Raw genomic sequence first — 20,915 nt, forward strand, 5'->3', positions numbered from 1 at the left:
TTTATTCAAAGAAAATATTTAGACATCAAGGCATTCAAATGTAGTTTAAATTCGGACTACAGTACCCACAAGCCACTACGAGCTCAACTCGCCGCACCTTCGCCGGGCGGAGCTTGTGAACGTGGGAACGCTTGGTGGTGTGGGTTTGCTGCTGGTTGCTTGCTACCAGAGTGGAAATTGTTTGACTGGGGGGGTGAAGCAGCGACCTGTGTGTAGTTAGTGTAGGGAATCGAAATTGAAGTAACTTTTATGTATCGGTCGCAGTTTTCGAGTGACCGAGGAGGCCAGTTGACTCGCGTGCGACGAATGATTTGCACGAGTCTCTCAGCAGCAACAGGGCACCGGACAGAATGTCACGGACTATTATAGCCTTGAGCAGCGAGAGGAGGAAGCAGCGCGACTAGGAGCGACACCGCAACGCTGACAAACATCCAGCGGGGAGAGAGAATGCGAATGGTTAGGAGAGATCGAATTCAAACGAAATGGAAAAAATGTAGCATCGCTGCGGCATTCCATATAGCTAGGACTAGAGTAGAAAATAGATAGCTGGGGGAAGCTAGCGAGTTAACTCGTATACATGTAAAGTTGTTCCAGCTTAAACGGAGCCTAGTGTGACGTTAGGCGGCGGTTGAATCGGGAGAGTTCATCATCGGTATCTTCAGCAATCAAAGAAGACCAGAAACAAGAAGATGCTACGGAGACGACTGAACCGCTGGGTATGTGTGGCAGCCTGGCAGCCTGTGGTACCCTGCTGCTTCAGCTAGCTGCTGTTTTAATAATACTATGGGCTTCCTTATTATGAGCCTGGAAGCCAGCCAGGCTCATTTGCTGCTGCAAAAGTAGAAAACACATTTTTTGCAAGAAAGACAGGCTTCCAGCCAGGCTCGAGTATTTTATAGCTAAGATTGTCATTACCAACGCCAGTATTTCCTTTTGAATGACTGTTGGGGGAAAACATGCTCAGGAGGAGAAACTCTTAACAAACTCTGCCTCCAGGTCCTTCACAGCTGGAGAACACTAATAACCTGAATTGATTCACTTCACTTCATTGCAGCTGCTGATAACTAGCTAACTCAACCATGTTGCCTTTCATGACAAGTAGTTGTACCTTAAGTTCCTTTCAGCCATAGGCATGGCAGATGTGCTTGCTTGCTAGCTAACCTGGCTATATTTTGCAATTCAGAGAGAATTTCCATAAAGTTTACTTGTAGAATGTAGATGATGGAGGTGATGGGGGAGGGGGACCCTGATGGAAACAAGACAAACGTCTTTTTCAGGTCTGCATGCCCTTAACAATTGTGTGTATTGAGCCGTACTGTATTGTACCCATTCTGCAATCTGTTAAATAAAGTTTTCATTCATTCATCACCCACCTGTGTAGCCAGAGGCCCTGTGTAGTAATGTTAGGCACTTGCGTAAGCTGCTTCTCCCAACCTTCTCCATGATTTGTGATGTGAAAGCTTTGCTAATTGGACTGGTTTTTCCAGCATAAAGTAGTTTTCACTAATTGTTGGCTACTGCTCGACCCTTATACTCAACCAATGGGTTTGTCAAATGTGTAAAAGTTGCTACTTTGGCAACATTATCCCTCCTGGCAGCAAACGCCATGACTCATCAGTCCACTGCCCATCTTGTCAGTGAAGTTCAGCCATTCATTTCATTGCCTCCTTACAGATTTTATAGCCATTAAATCATTGGTAGTTGATGGTAGAGTCACTACCCACAGACTGTCACAACAACGGGCTGTTTATGAACCCTGAACCATCTTCACTGCCTTTTTATAGTCTTCCTGCGATCCAATAACCTGTTGTCACTAGTAGGTTGAATGCACCAGAGTCAACATGAGCAGTATAGATACCGACATTGAACGGTGAGAAGCAATATAATAATTATACCACCTGACCCTTCTCCCTGGCCTCTCTCTCCAAGTGTTGCCAGGTCAGCGGATTTTCCTGCTTCTGGAGCCGTTTGCTCCTGTAATTTCTCTTTGGTGTGAGCTGTAAATACTATTTTGTGCCGAGCGGCCAGCTATACTGTCATTGATGCACATTGTGCCGTTCTCTCAGGGTCTGGCGTTCTGCCTACCACTTCTCCGTCCTCAGCCCAGGGGAGGTGTGCATCGTGCAGAGAGTGAGGGAGAGGCTGCACATGCCAGAGGGACTCTGTAGAGGCTCCACGAGCCTCACTTGACTTCCACTGTGATGCACTACTGTGCTGCTAAACCTTGAGTGTGTCTTTGGGAAGTCATTAAAGATGGCTGTGGGACGACTAGTGGGGTTAGTCGGGGGGAGGTGGGGGGGCTCCAGAGGTTGTAATGCTCTTGACAGGGATGCAAAATCACACAGTTGCCTTTGATGTTTTCTCATGCCCTTGAAGGCAGCAGCGTGATCTGTGCGAGATGGAGCCTGGCGGAAATGTGATAGTGTTCGTTGTGGAAGCCCCTGCCATGACTGCAGGGGGGACACATGAAAGCGCTCCACTGCTTTTCCTGTTCTGTGGTGACCGGCAGGTCTGCGCCTACTGGGTGACAATGAGAAGTTTCCGCTTTATCTTGTAGCTCTGTTAAATCAGTGCGTTTGTTTAACTAAACTAGTGCAGTGCCCGTTCGTGGCATGGCCGTTTCTTTTTCAGAGCAGCTCAACTATGAGAGAGAGAACTGAAAATGAAAGTAAAGTCACCCAGAGGACTGCTCCACTGTGAGCGGCTCCAGGGTTACTGTTTTGGGGCCAGCTTAGTCAACATTAGTTTAGGGTTTTACTATGACTTAGGCTACGCTACAGGGATGGTGAGGATGCAAAGCATGTTAGATGCATTGGACCCGTTTTCAACAACAACATGCAGAGATGTAGAGATTCCTTCTTTTATAGTTATATAGTGCAGTGCACGTTCCAAACGTGGCCATTGGGAACGTGTGCTCATTCAGAATGGGCCGATTGCTTGGTTCCCGGAAGTGCTGCTTGCAGCGTTCTCCAGAACCGCACATCCAATCAACTTCTCATTTAACACAGCACTTACTTGGGTCTTCAGCGATACACGCACTAAATGTGAAATCGATCATTGTTATAGTGCTACCATCTGGCCAAATGGCACCAAATTCCACACTGCTGGGTCCTCAGCAATACACCTGCCAAGCGTGAAGCTGATTGGTTGAACGATTCTTGAGATATGCTAAGGAAGGAAGGACAGACAGACACGCCACAGACGAGATTCCTCTAAGCTATGGAGAGGCTTCTTTTGTGAACAGTGCAACTTTACGAGGTCCAGTTCTCTGTTGCACAGTTTTGAAATTGTACTGGTGATTTATATGTGTGTACTATACCATCATCAATATGAAATATCAAAATATACCCTTTTGAATAAAAAAGCACCATGACTGACACCTGTATTACACCAAAATGAGGGGTTTCTTTCTCCAAAGTTTCCTTCATCAAAGTTACTAGTCAAATAACTGAATTGTCACGTGGCAGGTCATCTGCAACAGCAGCCAGTCGCATGAAAAGAATACGTTGCTCAGTTTGAGGAAAAGCCACATGCAAGGAGTGCTGCGACATTGCCCTTTACAAATGGTTGAGTGAATATTACAAAGTCTGTACAACCAAGGTATTCTCATGACAACGACAATAAAATAGTTTGGTAGTCATCTGACTTCTGTGGTATTCTTCTCCCAACCATATCGTAATGCGGTCAAGCATAGTGTAGGTTGGGCATCCCTGCTAGGTCTAAGCATAGGGTGGATTTAATTGAAGTGGGAACTAGGAAGAATACAACCTCCTACTAGGAAGAATGCAGTGAAACGGCCTTTGAAGTCGGAGTTCCAGGTTGGTTGGTCTCTCAACTCAGACTTTTCTGAGATGTAGTTATCTGACGCCATTTCAACGTGGCGGGCGGCTTACACTATAAACTGAACAACGTAGTTTTCATCTTTTAGAAGACATTGAAGCTAGATTCTCGTCAATATCAGTGTGGTAGTTTAATTCAGTGGTTCCCCTACTGAGTCAAGCAAAGACAGAATGGTAAACAAAGTGAAACAAGTAAAGATTTCTATTTCCGGTTCTCAGGCTATTTAACCCGATTGATGAAAAAAGAATCTATGCCAAAAATGATAGAATATCATGTATTTTTTGTATTTTATTTTTTTATTATTTTTTAAACAAACATATAAACAAACATGACAACACACGATAAGATATACAAGCATTAATTGTCAGGGCACATCCAATGAGATCACATTTTAGTTAGTTGTCTTATATAAGATATACCCCTAATACCTGTTATCTAAAAAAAACCTACACACATATGCTCAGCTCGAACCCCCCCCTCCCGGACCCCACCTTGAGAAGTACCTCCACTATCCCTCGCACCTAACCAGACACTACCATTATAAGCTAGCTTTTATTCTCTCCACCACTTCTAACCACATTGACATTTTGGATTCATTGAGACCCAGAATTCTTGCTGTAGATATTTCATTGTAAATTACATCGAGATATGTAAGAAACCAAACTTTACGGCACATTTTTTCCGGTTGAAACCAGCGTGATGCGATCAGCTTTTTGGCTACTGTGATACCCGATAAAACCAGAATATCATGTATTTGTATATCTTTTTGCACCCCCTCCCCCCCATGGCCTAATGCCCTAATGCATCACAGTTTCTCAGCAAGTATTGTACTCTGAAATGGGGGGGGGGGGGTAGAGGGAAGATGAGGTGGATCTGAGGGACAGAGGGCTGGTAGGGGAAGAGGAGGTCAGTGAGATAGGGAGGGGGCGAAGCTCTTTTTAGGACTGCGGTGATGTGGTGCAAGGATTTGGACTTTGAGTTAGGAGTCGTGCTAAAAATCTTCTGTGAGGATGAGAGCCTTCCTGTACTTCAGTTCTCACCCCTCCACACACCATACAATTTTTATATTCTGTTACAGTTTGAGGTCTGTGTAATGGAGTGGTGTTGAGCGAAGTCTCAAGGTACTTTCAAAAGTTTCAGCCATGTTTTCTGTTCCTCTGAGTGCTCTCAGACCCCCTCCGGGTGCAGCGCCCCCCCCCCCCCCCCCCCCCCATTCTAATCTCCCCAGTTCTTCACCCTCTAGCCCAGCTTCCTCCTCCTCTAGCCCTCCTCTCTTTTCAGTCTGCCCATCTTTGTGCAGGTGGACAGTCTCACACTGACGCCACTGGGGCCCGCCTTGTCTCAGCCATGCTGCCTGGCCACTCTGTTGTGACCCACGCGCTAATAAGCAGGACCGCCTGCCTGGCAGGGGACTTTGTTTTGTATCAGGCCGCTGCAGGTGTGCATGTCAAACAGTGTGTCTGAGCCCCCTGGGCATCACGAACCTGCTCCTCGGGTTGGCCAAGAATGTCTGTGAGCACTCACACACACTCTAGGTTCGAACCTTCATTCGTTACGTTGGCATTTGAATTCTAAATCAACATTCGAATTAAATTTTTTAAATAAAATTTGTATTTTAATAAAAAAATAAAAAAATAAAAATTCCCCCCTAAAAACCAATGGGGTTTTTCTTCACAGTTGCAGAAAAGATTAGGCCGCTACACTAATATTATAGTATTAAAACTGATGAGTTATATTCAATAAAGAAAGTTGGGCTGGGGCTTCTCCCTGGGCTGGGTCTGGGGCTCGAAAGTTGATTTAATAAAAAAGAAAAGACTAATTTAATCAGATTAATCACTTTATTCAAATTGAGGATTTAGTTTGAGGATATTTATATACATTTTTATTTAAAAACATTTTTTAATTAAAAATGAAGGTTCGAACGTCCGTTCGAAAAACCCTGACGAAGTTCGAATCCCAAAAACAGGCTTCGGGGACAGCCGACACACTCACACTAGGGCTGGGCGATATATCGCACTCACACTCAAACTAGGGCTGGGCGATATATAGACAGTGATGTACCTGAACACGTTCAATGAACGATCGTTCATGAACGCGTTTGTATTTTGGGCGAACGTGAACTGAACGTACTGTATATCCGCTAAATGAACATAATTGAGAACGCGTTCATTCTCAGCGCTGTATAACGGCGTTCAAAAGTGCGTTCATTCTCAGCACTCCTTTTTTTCCTCATGTTTTTGAAAATATACTGTAGAGATGAAAGCTGCAGCTGCTACTAGTGTGGACTGAATGGGCGGCAGCAAAGCGTTATGGAAATGCCAGTATTGGGAAATTCCAGCGTTATGGATGTTACATTGTCAACATTGGAAACTTAACTTAACATTGACAAGGCATCGATTTGAATTGGAAGTATAATTTACACATTTTAGTTACTTATTGAGATAAAGATGAGCCTGCAGTAAGAAATGTTTTAACCTTTTGGATTTTGAGATAAGTGACAAAATACACAGCGTTATGGATGTTACGGAAATTGACAAGCTTTTCGGACTCACTGAACACATGATGAAAACTCTGTGAACATCTTTTTCAAAGAATAACATGTTTACTATCACTTTGTAGGGAAGGGTTTGAGGTACCCAAAAAGCACATTCAGGAAAACCTGGCATTTCCTCTCAAGGAATGAATCACAAAAAAGTGCCGTTATGGATGTTACATTTTTGCGTTATGGATGTTACACGTCTGAAATATACAAAAAAACACTATCAAAAATAGGGCTTTACCTACATGTGTTTGACTTCGGTGGACCATTTTGAAGGTCAAACCAGTCTGGATTCATGTTGTAGTCTGAAAAAATGCCAGGAAATGCTTCTTCATCTTCTTTAGAATTTCCGGCAGTGTAGACTCATCGTGGCGTATTACTGCCCTCCGCAGTTCTTTTGATGAGTTCTTCTTCTTCTTCTTCTTCTTCTTCTTCTTCTTCTTCTTCTTCTTCTTCTTCTTCTTCTTCTTCTTCTTCTTCTTCTTCTTCTTCTTCTTCTTCTTCTTCTTCTTCTTCTTCTTCTTCTTCTTCTTCTTCTTCTTCTTCTTCTTCTTCTTCTTCTTCTTCTTCTTCTTCTTTTTCTTTTTCTTTTTCTTTTTCTTTTTCTTTTTCTTTTTCTTTTTCTTTTTCTTTTTCTTTTTCTTTTTCTTCTTTTTCTTTTTCTTTTTCTTTTTCTTTTTCTTTTTCTTTTTCTTTTTCTTTTTCTTCTTTTTCTTTTTCTTTTTCTTTTTCTTTTTCTTTTTCTTTTTCTTTTTCTTTTTCTTTTCTTTTTTCTTTTTCTTTTTCTTTTTCTTTTTCTTTTTCTTTTTCTTCTTTTTCTTTTTCTTCTTTTTCTTCTTCTGAATTTCCCGCAGGCGTATTACTGCCCTCCTCAGTTCTTATACTACGCTAGTGGTATGGTTTCCATAGTTAGGCCTCTGGTAAATCAACTTTTGATTGTTTACCCTCTTCTTCTTCTCATCTTCAAAACACATTACTATCGACTCTATCTCCTTCTTCTCTGCTCCTCTTGCCTGTCCAATACTAATAAATACAATAACGTTATATCCTCTGATACAACTCTGACGCGTGCAGAAATGTCAGCACTGACTCTGTGATCAGCTGGTGGTTCTCATTATCCATGCCAAAGAAAGATTTAAGAGAGAAGGAATCAAGGAAGAGACTCCCAACTCTACCAGACTTTTATAAAAGATTTCACTCTCTTTCAATACCTTTCACATTCTTCTTCTTCTTATTTGAATTTCCGGCAGTGTGGACGCATTGTGGCGTATTACTGCCCTCCGCAATTCTTTTTATGGGCTCTTCTTCTTCTTCTACTGGACCCCGTCATCAACTACATTGTCCATTGGAGTGCAGCTAATGCTGCTACTTCCTGTCTGAGCCCCCCTCCGCGGGACCCTCCTTGCCCCCTGCGATCTTATTCTGGGCTGCTTTGTCCCTCTCAGCCCCCTCAGCCAATTCGCTATACACCTCCCAGTCCAGACCTTCCATTCCCAGATGTTGAACCTATATAGAACACAAATGTTCTAGAATGTTCGATTATGACATCATACTGTGACATCACAAATGTTCTAGAATGTTTGATTATGACATCATACTGTGACATCACAAATGTTCTAGAATGTTCTATTATGACATCATACTGTGACATCACAAAAATCACACGCACAAAATAAAAATAATATTTTTTTTTTGGTCTTAAATAGTTTCAAAATATCAGTCACGTCTGAAAATATATTACAAAAAGTTTTTGGAAAATAGCTCTTTATTTGATTAACATAAAGTGTTTTCTATACAGAGAACAGCAATATTAATATCGGTTAAATCAGAAAATGTGTTTTGGAGCAATTCCATGAAAATGTCAACCTCACCATGAAAAAGAAAGTTATAAAAAATCAAGTCCAATTCACTCTGCCTGAACTGGTTCAGAGAAATGGTATCTCCCTCTGTTATCCATGTGAGGATTGAGGTGTTCACGAATCTGATCAAAACTGACCCAGGACTTGTCCTCTTTGGTTGGAAGTGCAGCGGTAAGCCTCCATAAGGGACATGGACATGTGGCATTTCTGAACCCTCTGCTTGACTCCTTCTCTTATGGTCACTGCATCCTTCATTCCTTGGGCCTGTCTTGAAATGTCGTCCCTGGAATAATACTAATTTACTTTCTGTTTGGTTTCATTTGGGGTTTCTGTGTTTTTTGGGGTGGGTTTCTTGTCACGATACTCGGCAAAACAATAACAAATACACATGTAGGCTGAGCAGACGCGAGGGGGAGATGGCCGACAGCAGCCGATTAGCAGTAGGCTAACGTGGACACTGCTCTGCCTAGACCAACAATGTGTGAAAAAGTTGTGTCTGGAAATATGTTGGATTTTAATCAAACAAGGAGTCATAAAATACTTCTGATTTAAATCAAACAAAGGGGTCATAATCGGACTTAACAACACACATTTTTGATAGTGTTTTTTGTCTATTTCCGACGTGTAACATCCATAACGCAAAAATGTAACATCCATAACCTGTTGTCAGTCGATGACAGGTTCAGAGTGAGGGCCTCCTGGTGGGACGTTGGGTGTGGGGGGGGATAAGAGGGCACCTGGAGGCCACAGACCATACAAGGCTCGTGAGGCCATGTGATTTATCAGCCTGTTTCATCAAGAGAGCTGCGTATTGATTAGAGCCGCGCTCCGCTTTGCCGCCATTAGTCTTGTGCCGTGAACTGGCTGGCGGACAGAAGTGCTTACTCCGACTTCTCTCTTCTCTCTCTTCTCCCGCTCTCTCTCTCTCCTCCCGCTCTCTGGCCAGTAATGAAATCCCAGCCAGTGGAGCTCATCTGCACGACACAGCAGGATAATAAATACATTTAGTAGACGGGGTGGGGGCGCGGCAGTGGAGGGGGATGAACGACTAGCTGTAGGTGAGGTAGCTGATGGGGAAGGGCTGATGGAGCCCAGGAAGACCTGCGTGACTGGAGACAAGGCAGCGGAGTCTCTTCACACCCTCACACTATCATAATGGACAGACAGTCTCAGACTGGCAGTGGCAATGTGGGGTGGGGTGGTGGGGTTATGTGGGTAGGAGTGGCAGGGGTTAGGTGGGGTGGGGGTATGTGGCTAGGAGTGGCAGGGATTATGTGCGGTGGTGGGTGTTATGTGGGTTGGAGTGGCAGGGGTTATGTGGAGTGACGGGTTATGTGGCGTGGAGTGACAGGGGTTATGTGGAGTGACGGGTTATGCGGGGTGGAGTGACAGAGGTTATGTGGGGTGGAGTGACAGGGGTTATGCGGGGTGGAGTGACAGGGGTTATGCGGGGTGGAGTGACAGGGGTTATGTGGGGTGGAGTGACAGGGGTTATGTCGGGTGGAGTGACAGGGGTTATGTGGGCTGGAGTGACAGCCAGGGGTTATGTGGGGTGGAGTGACAGGGGTTATGTGGGCTGCCAGGGGTTATGTCGGGTGACAGGGGTTATGTGGGGTGGAGTGACAGCCAGGGGTTATGTGGGGTGGAGTGACAGGGGTTATGTGGGGTGGAGTGACAGGGGTTATGTGGGGTGGAGTGACAGGGGTTATGTGGGGTGGAGTGACAGGGGTTATGTCGGGTGACAGGGGTTATGTGATGTGGAGTGACAGGGGTTATGTGGGGTGGAGTGACAGGGGTTATGTGGAGTGACAGGGGTTATGTGGGGTGGAGTGGCAGGGGTTATGTCGGGTGACCACGGATGCATCATTGCTTTTTGTGTCAGTTTTCCATCTAGAGTTTGTACCTCTAAATAATTCAGGTGGCTTCATTTATTTTAAATCCTCCTCCACAGTGCTCCTCCCCTTCTGACTTGCGAATCCGTGCGCCATGATCACGGCACTTAAACCGCACTCTCGTCATCATCCATATATTTATAAAGGCTCATCCGCTGATTGTCGGGGGCTGCGCTCCAGCGCCAGTATTACCCAGAGAGCCATGCTCCAGCGCCAGTATCCCAGAGAGCCATGCTCCAGTGCCAGTATTACCCAGAGAGCCATGCTCCAGTGCCAGTATTACCCAGAGAGCCATGCTCCAGTGCCAGTATTACCCAGAGAGCCATGCTCCAGTGCCAGTATTACCCAGAGAGCCATGCTCCAGTGCCAGTATTACCCAGAGAGCCATGCTCCAGCGCCAGTATTACCCAGAGCGCCATGCTCCAGTATTACCCACTGAGAGCCATGCTCCAGCTCCAGTATTACACAGAGAGCCATGCTCCAGCGCCAGTATTACCCAGAGCGCCATGCTCCAGTATTACCCAGAGAGCCATGCTCCAGCTCCAGTATTACCCAGAGAGCCATGCTCCAGCGCCAGTATTACCCAGAGAGCCATGCTCCAGTGCCAGTATTACCCAGAGAGCCATGCTCCAGTGCCAGTATTACCCAGAGAGCCATGCTCCAGCGCCAGTATTACCCAGAGCGCCATGCCCCAGTATTACCCAGAGCGCCATGCTCCAGTATTACCCAGAGAGCCATGCTCCAGTGCCAGTATTACCCAGAGAGCCATGCTCCAGTATTACCCAGAGAGCCATGCTCCAGTGCCAGTATTACCCAGAGAGCCATGCTCCAGTGCCAGTATTACCCAGAGAGCCATGCTCCAGCGCCAGTATTACCCAAAGAGCCATGCTCCAGTGCCAGTATTACCCAGAGAGCCATGCTCCAGTGCCAGTATTACCCAGAGAGCCATGCTCCAGCGCCAGTATTACCCAGAGAGCCATGCTCCAGTGCCAGTATTACCCAGAGAGCCATGCTCCAGTGCCAGTATTACCCAGAGAGCCATGCTCCAGTGCCAGTATTACCCAGAGAGCCATGCTCCAGTGCCAGTATTACCCAGAGAGCCATGCTCCAGTGCCAGTATTACCCAGAGAGCCATGCTCCAGTGCCAGTATTACCCAGAGCATTCACAGTGAGATGTGAAGAGAATGCTGAGGTGTGTGTGTGTGGGGGGGTTGTTGTCTTCAGATGCGCATCTGTCTTGAGTCAGGTGAGAGAGAGAGTATGTATGTTAGGGGTGGGGGGAAAATCGATACGTAGTAGTATCGCGATACTTTGCGTGGCGATACAGGGACGCCAAGTATCGATATTTAATTATTCATAATTTTTTATTTTATTTTTTTTTGTATAAGGAAGTTGCATTGTTCATTTCAATACCTGTAATAGTACAGTAGTCCACACACACATGTGCATTCAGTTAAGTTGGAATATGACTGTAATACAAACAGTTCAGTTTGTCAGTTACATGCAACACAGATTACAGTGTTTACATCTGTCTGCTTGATAAAATACCATGTTCTGCAATAAAAATGATTGAAGTGAGATGAACAGACTGAACTTTTTATTAGATAAAACATGTTGACAAAGATTAACTTTGCAAAAGTTTGCAGTTGAAAAAAAGTTATAAAAAAAATGTGATTAAAAAAAAAAGAAAAAGAAAGAATTCGCAATACTCAGCGTATCGCGCAGCGTTTCCGTTAGCCGGTAATTACCGGTATTTGACCGGCAAAATCTGTTGAAGTCCGACATATTTAATCTCTCCGGTCTTAATGTCCGGTGAAAATAATTCCCTGAGTCTAAGCACAATTTGATTATTTGAATTGTATTAAAATAGGCTAAAATTAAATAGCCTATGCGATGAACGAAACAATCATTACATTTGTTTCATCGTTGCTTCTAATAATGACAACGACGTTGTCAGCGAGAGCTTAGTGCTGGGTGTGCGAACTTTTGTGAAGCTGCAGAGCCGGAGCAGCAGCAGCACAATGCAGTACTCCAGCAGTACTCCAATTCAGCCATTTTCAATTCAATGTTGGGTGGGGTGCGCTGCTGTGCGGTCCCCAGAAAAGAGCCAATAACAGCTGAATCTGCTGCTCTGCATCGACATACTCTCGCAAATAAGTCATTGGGAGGTGGAGAGAGAGAGAGTCGTCACGCAAACCCACGATAATGTTGCCGTCTCTCTGCCAAATTTCTCAGTTCTTCGCTTGATATAATTAATACAAATGTCCAATATAACGGAATTCGTTAGCTCATAAAAATGTGATTATAACAGACTGTTGTTTATTAATGTCGGGCGACTGCCCACAGACACCTATTTGATTTAAAGTCGGCAGCAGCACGAGTCTCAGGACTTATTTTATTTGGAATATAATGACTTTATACGCAAAAGTAGCCTAGTTTTAAGTAAAAATATTATAAATCTACATGCCTTGATGATGTCATTCTTTTGTTTTGTTGTCATTCTTTTGCCTATCAATTGTTTTTAAGCTCAATAAACTCTGACCGGAATTTCTCTCATTCTACCGGACACTGAGGCCGGCAACAATTTTTTCTAACGGAAACCCTGGTATCGCGATATATTTAGTATCGCGATACTATCGTATCGTGACGCAAGTATCGCAATAGTATCGTATCGTGAGGTCTGGCGATTCCCACCCCTAATGTGTGTCTGTGAGTCGGGTGAGAGAGAGAGTATGCGTGTGTGTCTTGAGTCGGGTGAGAGAGAGTCTGTGGGTGGGGGGGAAATGACAAAGTATTTTGTCATTCCAGTTTTTCGTTGTCACTTTCCTTTACCACCTGAAACTAGTGCTGACACAGTAGAGAAGAAATGCAACCTCCTTACAAAGATTTAACAAGTACCCCGGCTGACGCACTCACACACTCTCACACACACACTCAAATGCACACACACCAGCAGCCCACCCACAACAACCTACAATGATTACCTCCGCGGCAAACTCCTGCCTTGGCAGGCGGCATTACTCAGCCGGGGGGAGAAAAATGAGTCTTTTTAAAAAACTGTGGTCACGAACGATTGACTGGGAGGAAAGGTGCGTCGAGCGGCCTGCCCCAAATCAACCATGGTCATAGAACAGAGGGAGGAAGGAGCCACATTGATTGTAGTCATTAGGCCGGTCAATATGCAACGTCTTAGGATAATTAATTGAATAGCAATCACAGGCTGTATAGCTTGGTGCATTATAAAGGATAATGTCATCACAAGTGCTGCAGCTGAGATCCAGATTTTTTTCAAGCTCGTCAGCAGTAACATCATGCACTGTACAGGAGGACTCCCTCCGCTACACGTGGCGGTAGGATGAGCGCCGCTGTGCTGTCCAGCAGATGAGTTCAGCCACGGCGATACACTACATGCAAAACCAGAGGAGGATTTGGATGATTCCAGCAGCCTCATCCAGGCACCGGACCCGGCGACTTTTTTTCAGATGCTGTTGCTCTCAACCCGATCCCCTACTCACCACCCCTCGCCCCTTTCACATGTTTTTCATGGTATATGTGCACTTGGCTCTGCAAACCATACTGGCGTAATGGCCATGCTATTTTAAAGTCTCTTTAATTATAGATTAAAAAGTGACTAGTGCAGCTCAAAATATGCTCACTTTTCCTGGTCTTTAAATATGAAGTGTGGAGATTTTCTTCCTAAGACCCTAGGGGAAGGATTCACTCATGTCATACCTTCCACCAGTAAGCTCCCTGGCCTGCTACTAGGCCATAGGTCTGAGTTTTAAGCTCCGGCTGGGGGGGTGTGTGTAGAAACATGAACTTGTTAAACCAACTTAGTGCTTTATTTATTTATTTTTTAACCTCAAGACCGTAAACTAGTTACAAAATAACTTTTTAGGTAAGTATATAAGATGAGGGAGGATTCACATGTAGTAGGGTTTTTCTTTTTTGTTTGTTTATTATTTGAGGAAGATTATCTACATTTGAGGAACAAAGAGCCCCGAAGTACACGCTGGGCCACGGTCGGACCTTGCTCAGCGTTGTGTAAAGAGCTTACACATTTCCTGTTTCTAGCTAGATGGCACCAGTCTTATTTTTCCATTGCCCCTCATTACTCATTGTCACCGTGTGTCTGTGGCGTGCAGCGTCAGTGCTGTCCACGTTGCTTTTTTACACTGGAAATACGCAGCAAATCTAAATTTAAAAATGAAATAAACTGCATCCTACACAGAAGGTACATTATAGGTGGATACATTTTTATTTGTATTTTTAACTAAGACATTCTAGCTTATGGCCACCTGTTATCACATCACAGATTCACAGGGATGAAAAGCAGTCGATACAACATCCGTCACCGCCTCGTCTTGGGAGGAGAGAGGATGACGGAGGACGAGGCTGCGGTTTGTCTCCCAGAGCCATCTCCTAGATGAGCTTTCCCTCCCCCCCCCAGCGTGGAGGGACACTGGGTGTAATGTAGGCCAGTACCAGGCCATGCTCCAGTACAGTACGCCCTGTGTCTGGCGCACGCAGCTGCGGCCTGAGACACCGCTAGAACAATGAGCCTTTGCCCCTCAACAACAGCCTCCTTGGGATCGGCCCTCGGTTCAAGTTGGACTATTATTACTCAACGCCGCTACTGACCCTGTGGCCCCGCACATGGTATGCATGGCCTTTGCCTTTACTATACCACAGGCCACCGGGGCAGCACCTGTTCTAGTTGTGATTGCGGGGTAATAGCTTTGCTTTACATGCTCTAGACCAGGGGTTCCCAAACTTTTCAGGCCGCGACCCCCAAACAACGGTGTCAGAGAGCCGCGACCCCCACTATTATAGGAGGATTTTTTTTATAATATATATATATATATATATATATATATATATTTTTTTTTTATATAAATTGAAATGTATGGTTGAAACATGCAAACGTTCAAACGCACACACATTAATAAGCATTTGAGGCTTTTAACAAGGGCCGGACTGGGGAAATCATTCAGGCCAAGAAATATAGTGCGAAATATAGCCCCAATCAGGCCACTTTTTAAGCGGGGGGTCTGGGGGTCCCCCACCAGGATTTTTTTTGTTACAAAGACTTCATTTATTTCCCTGCATTCTGGTGCAGGACATTTTTTATTTGTACCCTTTAAATGCCAGTGTTTGTGATGGCATCACAAATTATTGTTAAAAAACAGGCTAGCATATGTATGATTAGCAACAACAGATTTGTATGGATTTTCAGTTTTTTTTTATTGATAAAAAATACAATCTTTTATTCAACTTCAGCCTTGATCATAACACCACATATTCATTTGATAATTCTAACCCTTTAAATGCCAGTGTGTGTGATGGCATATATTTGCAATATATTAAATGCAAATTAGATTTTTCCTGGGGGGGATTATTACATATATCCATGTGCATGTGTCAATGATTAGCATTTTTTTGTAAGGGTCCCGCCTCCACCAATCACATGCGGCTCCCTTTGTGTGTGTGTGTGAGAGCAAGAGAGAGAGAGAGATAGTTCTCCAACTTGTGTGAGTTGCAGTGATCTCCTGGTTGTTCCCCACCTAGGTTATCTAACTATTGCGCTGGTGCAACTAGAAACACTGGCCTGGCCTGCTTCTAAGTTCAGTGGCCTGACTGCATAAATTTTTTATTTTTAGATTTTTTTTTTTTTTTTAATCATCTGGCGACCCCCCCCCCTGCTCTAGACCAGGGGTCTCAAACTCAATTGACCAGGGGTCTCAAACTCAATTGACCTGGGGGCCGCTGGAGGTAGAGTCTGGGTGAGGCTGGGCCGCATTAAATATTCCACAAAAAAAAGGGTTTCAAGTATTCCAAAAAAAAGTACAACTGATCCAATCTTCTCACAAACTCACTAAAACCTCACAAACACCAGCAACTGAGCATTCTCAGTGGTGTCAGTGGACTCTCTCATCCACAGCTATGGAAATGCACTTGACTGTGCATTTTTCTTTATTCTATCACAAAGCTGTTTAATCAAATCATCAGCCAGTATTTCAGTTATTCTGGTAGCTGTGCTATCTGAGGAGGATTTGCTTTTGTTTGCCTTCAAACATGGTCTCCATCACTTCAGTCATACATTATTTTATTATGTATGCATCAGAGAATGGCTTCTTGTGTTTAGCCAACACCCATGCCACTGAGTGAGGTACACCATGCAAATGTTGATGCTTTAAACGAGACGATTTAGAAATGGGCAATGGGCAAATTGTGTTTTCAAGATGATGGACCGGCCGGAAACAGCAATCATGTAACCACTACACCTCTCTATAGACCAGGAAGTAACCACTAATAGTCTTTCGGGTATTTTATTTAGAAAAATTGCCTCTTCCGTCCGTGCCTCAACCCAGCGTACTGTCGAGTCTTGACTAGCAAAGTTTAGGCACATAGTGCACAGTTCTGCGGTTGAGTAGTAGTAACTACTTACTGGTCACGGGAGGCTTGAATAACGTTTGAATGATAATCCATTTTGTGAATACATTTGTTGAAACAGCTTTGTTGGCCCACAGCTCCTGCTATCTTAACGTTAGCTAAAGCTAAAGGGCTGCGCTCTAACGTTACATAGCTTAATTAACGTGCATGACTTACCTGTGTAACGTTAAGCAGCTTGTGTTCCCCTGGGAAAGCATCACTGCATACACTTTGTTTAATCCAAACGTCCATTCGGAAACGGTGTATTATGAAACCAGTATGAGACGCTGTGCTTTTTTAATCGGTTCAATTCGGAAAATTGATGCTCACATGGCTTTTTTGTTTATCCCGTCATTCAGCGAATAATAATGGCAGGGTGATGATCAGAGCCAATCAGAGGCAGATCTGGCTTGGTCTTTGCATAATGCACGTGTTATAGCCAATCAAAGGCAGATATTTTTATTTTTTTACGCACATGGCCACAGGGAAAAATACGCTAAACACTAGGCCTGGGCGGTATGCTTTTTTTCACACCGTTATACCTTCATGACCTAATACCCCGGTGCACGGTATATGACGGTATGACTTTCATTCATTATCATCAGCGGGGGGGGGGGGGGGGGGGTAAGCGCAGCTAACAATATACTCGTTATTATCACCATTAGGGATGGGTACCTTTCACATTTGAACCGGTACCTGTGAATCGATACCGGTACCCAACGGTACCTTTTTTCGGTACTTTAGTCTCAAGAAATTTAATTTACCTACCTCAGTCGTAAAAAAAAAAATCCAAACTTCAAATAACTACAATTTTGACAGTTTTCGGCTTGTCATTGCTCCGACTGCTTTGTTGTTGAATCAAGTCAAATCCTAGGTAAGCATATATTGTGCGTGTGAACGTTGACATGAAGAAAAAAAAGTTAAAAAAAAAAGTAAAAAAAGAAATTAATAAATTTTTTTTTTTTTTTTTTTTTTGTTTCTCACTTGATTCGATACTCGGTAGTACCGACGTGTTTCGGTTCGGTACCTCAAAAGTACCGAATTCGGTACCCATCCCTAATCACCATACATAACGCTTGCTTATATTGAAACACGTTGAGATTAGGGCCGTTCTTTCAACCTGAAAGTGCACTTTCTTCAACCTTGAGGTAAACAAATCTCGCAGAAGGTAGACACTGCCGCCTGCCGGCACCATCCAGGTATCGACGTGAGCTAACGGTAGCTAGTTAGCCCGGCCGGCAGCCCGGCACCATGTATCAACGTGAGCCAGTTGCATTAGGATTAAGAAATGTCAACACTCACTCACCCCGTTTTATATTACATTCCCAAAGAAGTGCCTCCGTCTCTCGTAGTCTCGTTATGCTGGATGAAGTCACTGGTGGCGAGTCGACTCATGGCGCGAGGGTCTTGCTTAAATCCAAACAGACTGCAGTCCTTTAATTGTCCAAATGCGACAGTGTGTGCAAGTTTAGCTCTTCTGTGGTCAGGGAGCTCATCGTGGGCTGGCGTGACGGTGGTTAACTTCGACGCTTCATCGTTCAATAACATCATATTATTAATATTATTATTGCTTAAGCTTTAGCAGCTGCTCAGAGTTAGAGGAAATGCATACAGGTAGGTTAGTGTGACGCACATCTGTGTGGGGAAATACGGACCGCCTCCCCTGCCCTCTGCTGGCCGTGCTGTGTGTGTGTGTGCACGCACTTCAACCAACTCGAAAGTTAACTCTGTTTCACTAATGGAAACCGAAACCCAATGCCGTCCCTGTATAAACTCCGTTTCAGTGGAAATAGAAACTTAAACCAAACTCTGATTTTGACGGTATTGAAAATCAATACCGTCGGTATTTCTAAATACCCCGGTATACCTTAATACCGTCATACCGCCCAAGCCTACTAAACACACACACACACACACGGACAGACAGACCTGCTGGGAGCACCAGTGCGACAAGGGAAAACATCCAGTCGCACAGCTCTGAGTTTTGGTCGCAAAATGCAGGAGCCCTGCCTGCTCTAGACTGTGCCATAATGCTGTTGGCTGTTAGCTGTTAGTAGTCTATTCTGATAGTTGGATTTATTCATAGTAATGTGATTGCTGAGTGAGAGCATGTCTCATGGTTTGGCCATTTCCTCTCCCTATGACGCCTGTCTGCTCAACGCTGAATGATTTGGGGAAAAAATATCGAATTGCAATCGATTATTTTAATTGATGTTGCAATTGCGATATCATTCAGTTATTGGAGGGAATGGTCATTTTTGCGTTATTATTCTAATAAAAATGATCATGGTGTGATGTTTGTGGGGATCTGTACCAAATGTTTTCTTAAGTCTGTACTAGAACACGATTTGTCAGCTGGGAGATCTCTGCAGCACCACAGTACTTCACTTTGAATGACATTTTGTCAAACATTTAGCCTTTAACAAATATTGTACCTCCCGCAAATATTTCGATTAATTGTTCAGTCCTAGCTGTCAAATGAATATGTAAAGCTGTGATGGATAGATAAGCAAGATGAAGCAATCTTGGTAGGCACTGGCAGTTTAGCCATCAATAATGAGCAACAGCATGTTTCATCATACTTTAGTTCCTTATAGCCTGCTATCATCTATCATGACCACATTGATTTCCAGCCATTTGCCAATTTCTATCCTTGCCAAACTTGATATTGGCTGCTGTCTGTTGCTTTCAAAACTTGGCCATGCATCATGTTAAGCCAATAACATGATATGGATCAAGGTTATTATTATTACAGTAGCAACTAGTCATAAGAGTCTTGAGGCTGTAGTAATGCTGGAAACTAGGGATGCCCCGATCACGTTTTTTGCCACCGATACCGATCACCGATCGTCGTGAGCCATATCGGCCGATACCGATCGTTTTTGATTAAAAGAAATTAAATTTTATTTTATATACACTTTTTTTTCTTTTTTTTATAAAATATATATATTATATAATTAGACTTGTACTTGTATTATCTGCGAGACATCGCCACCACGCAACAAGCTCCACTGTCTGTGTGTACTCTAGTAGCCTCCAGCTACAGCCAGGATTCTCCGGAGCTGCAGCTGGACCTATACTCGAGTAGCCTCGAGCTACGGCCAGGATTCTCCGGCGCTGCACCTGGACCCTATTGGTATAACGTTACTTAACTGTGCTCAGCAAGTCCTCAGCTCGAATACGCATCGAATCAGTGTTATAAGACATTGATATCAGGAGCTATCTGTAGCTACTGCTAGCCGGATATATAACGTTAATACAACGCCTCAGTGAATTATTTAGTTCAATGGGACATTTCGTTTTTAACAGTGAACTAACTTGCGCTAACGTGAGCTAACAGCTAACAGTTAACAGGTATCATACCTACCTACTATACTTGCTAGAGCCGGCGTTTGTTGATGTCAGGAGCTATCGGTAGCTGGCCGGCTAGATACCGTTCGGTTAGACAATGCCTCATCATTAAACTAAAAGTGAATAGTTGACTGGGTCATTTTGTAACGGTAGCTAAGCTAACGTTAGCTCAGGGAGACGCCGACACGACACGCCGTCCTCCCGTGTCTCACTAGACTAGACCCGTGTTTACATGCGTGCGGGAGGGGCTGGACTCGAGAGCAGACGCCGCACCACCGGTGTCTGAGACAGAACTCAGCAACAGCGAGTGATCGGGTTTGACGATCGTGAAAATAAAACATGATCACCGATCGCATATTTATACTGAATATCGGCCGATAACGATCGGTGGCCGATCGATCGGGGCATCCCTACTGGAAACTAAGGTGGACTTGCCTGAATTAGAAACACAGTCCAATATGGAGCTGCATATGGGCTAAACTATACTACAAGTGGCTCCCAATGTTTCCCCTAGGATTTTTTTCAGGGGGGGGTAGTAGGCCCCCAAAACTACTAGTGGTGTCACGGATCATAAAAATCAGACAAAGCTTACCAAAAGCTCAAACAGTGAACTCCAAGTCCACGTGGTTGAACTAAAAACTTAAATAAACAGACTAAGAAATGACGTAAACATCATGATCAAAACCGCAAAAAAAAAATCATCAATGACAAACCCCGCAAACTTTGGAAATTACTCAACAACTAGGCTGCAGCAAAAACCTAAACCAGATTTACAAACATAAACATAAAGACAGAAAACACTCATCACAGACAAACTTGATGTGGCCAAATACCTAAACATATTCTTTACAAACATAGCCACAACACTGGTTAATAAACTACCCTCCCACTCAGGGCATTATGGGGTAGAACACATAGTAGCATACTACAAAAACCTAGGGGTCCGCAAAGACGACTTCAAACTGGAAATGTTAACAACAGATGAGGTACTAAAAAAACTGA

At 44.0% G+C, this 20,915-nt stretch overlaps 1 protein-coding gene across 1 annotated transcript in view; it reads left to right on the plus strand.

Annotated features, from left to right (window-relative positions):
• Positions 1 to 229: 229 nt before the first annotated feature.
• atp11c (ATPase phospholipid transporting 11C (ATP11C blood group)) overlaps positions 230 to 20,915 on the plus strand; it is a gene marked incomplete at its 3' end in the record, with an annotated part of 134,149 nt that continues 113,463 nt past the window's right edge. Inside the window, exon 1 of the mRNA XM_084331815.1 lies at positions 230 to 716. Coding sequence (XP_084187941.1) covers positions 690 to 716 — 27 coding nt within the window. The 5' untranslated portion in view covers positions 230 to 689. The remainder of the gene's footprint in view (positions 717 to 20,915) is intronic.

Source organism: Notolepis coatsorum (assembly GCF_963971535.1).
Source record: "Notolepis coatsorum genome assembly, chromosome: 16".
Lineage (NCBI taxonomy): Eukaryota > Metazoa > Chordata > Actinopteri > Aulopiformes > Paralepididae > Notolepis > Notolepis coatsorum.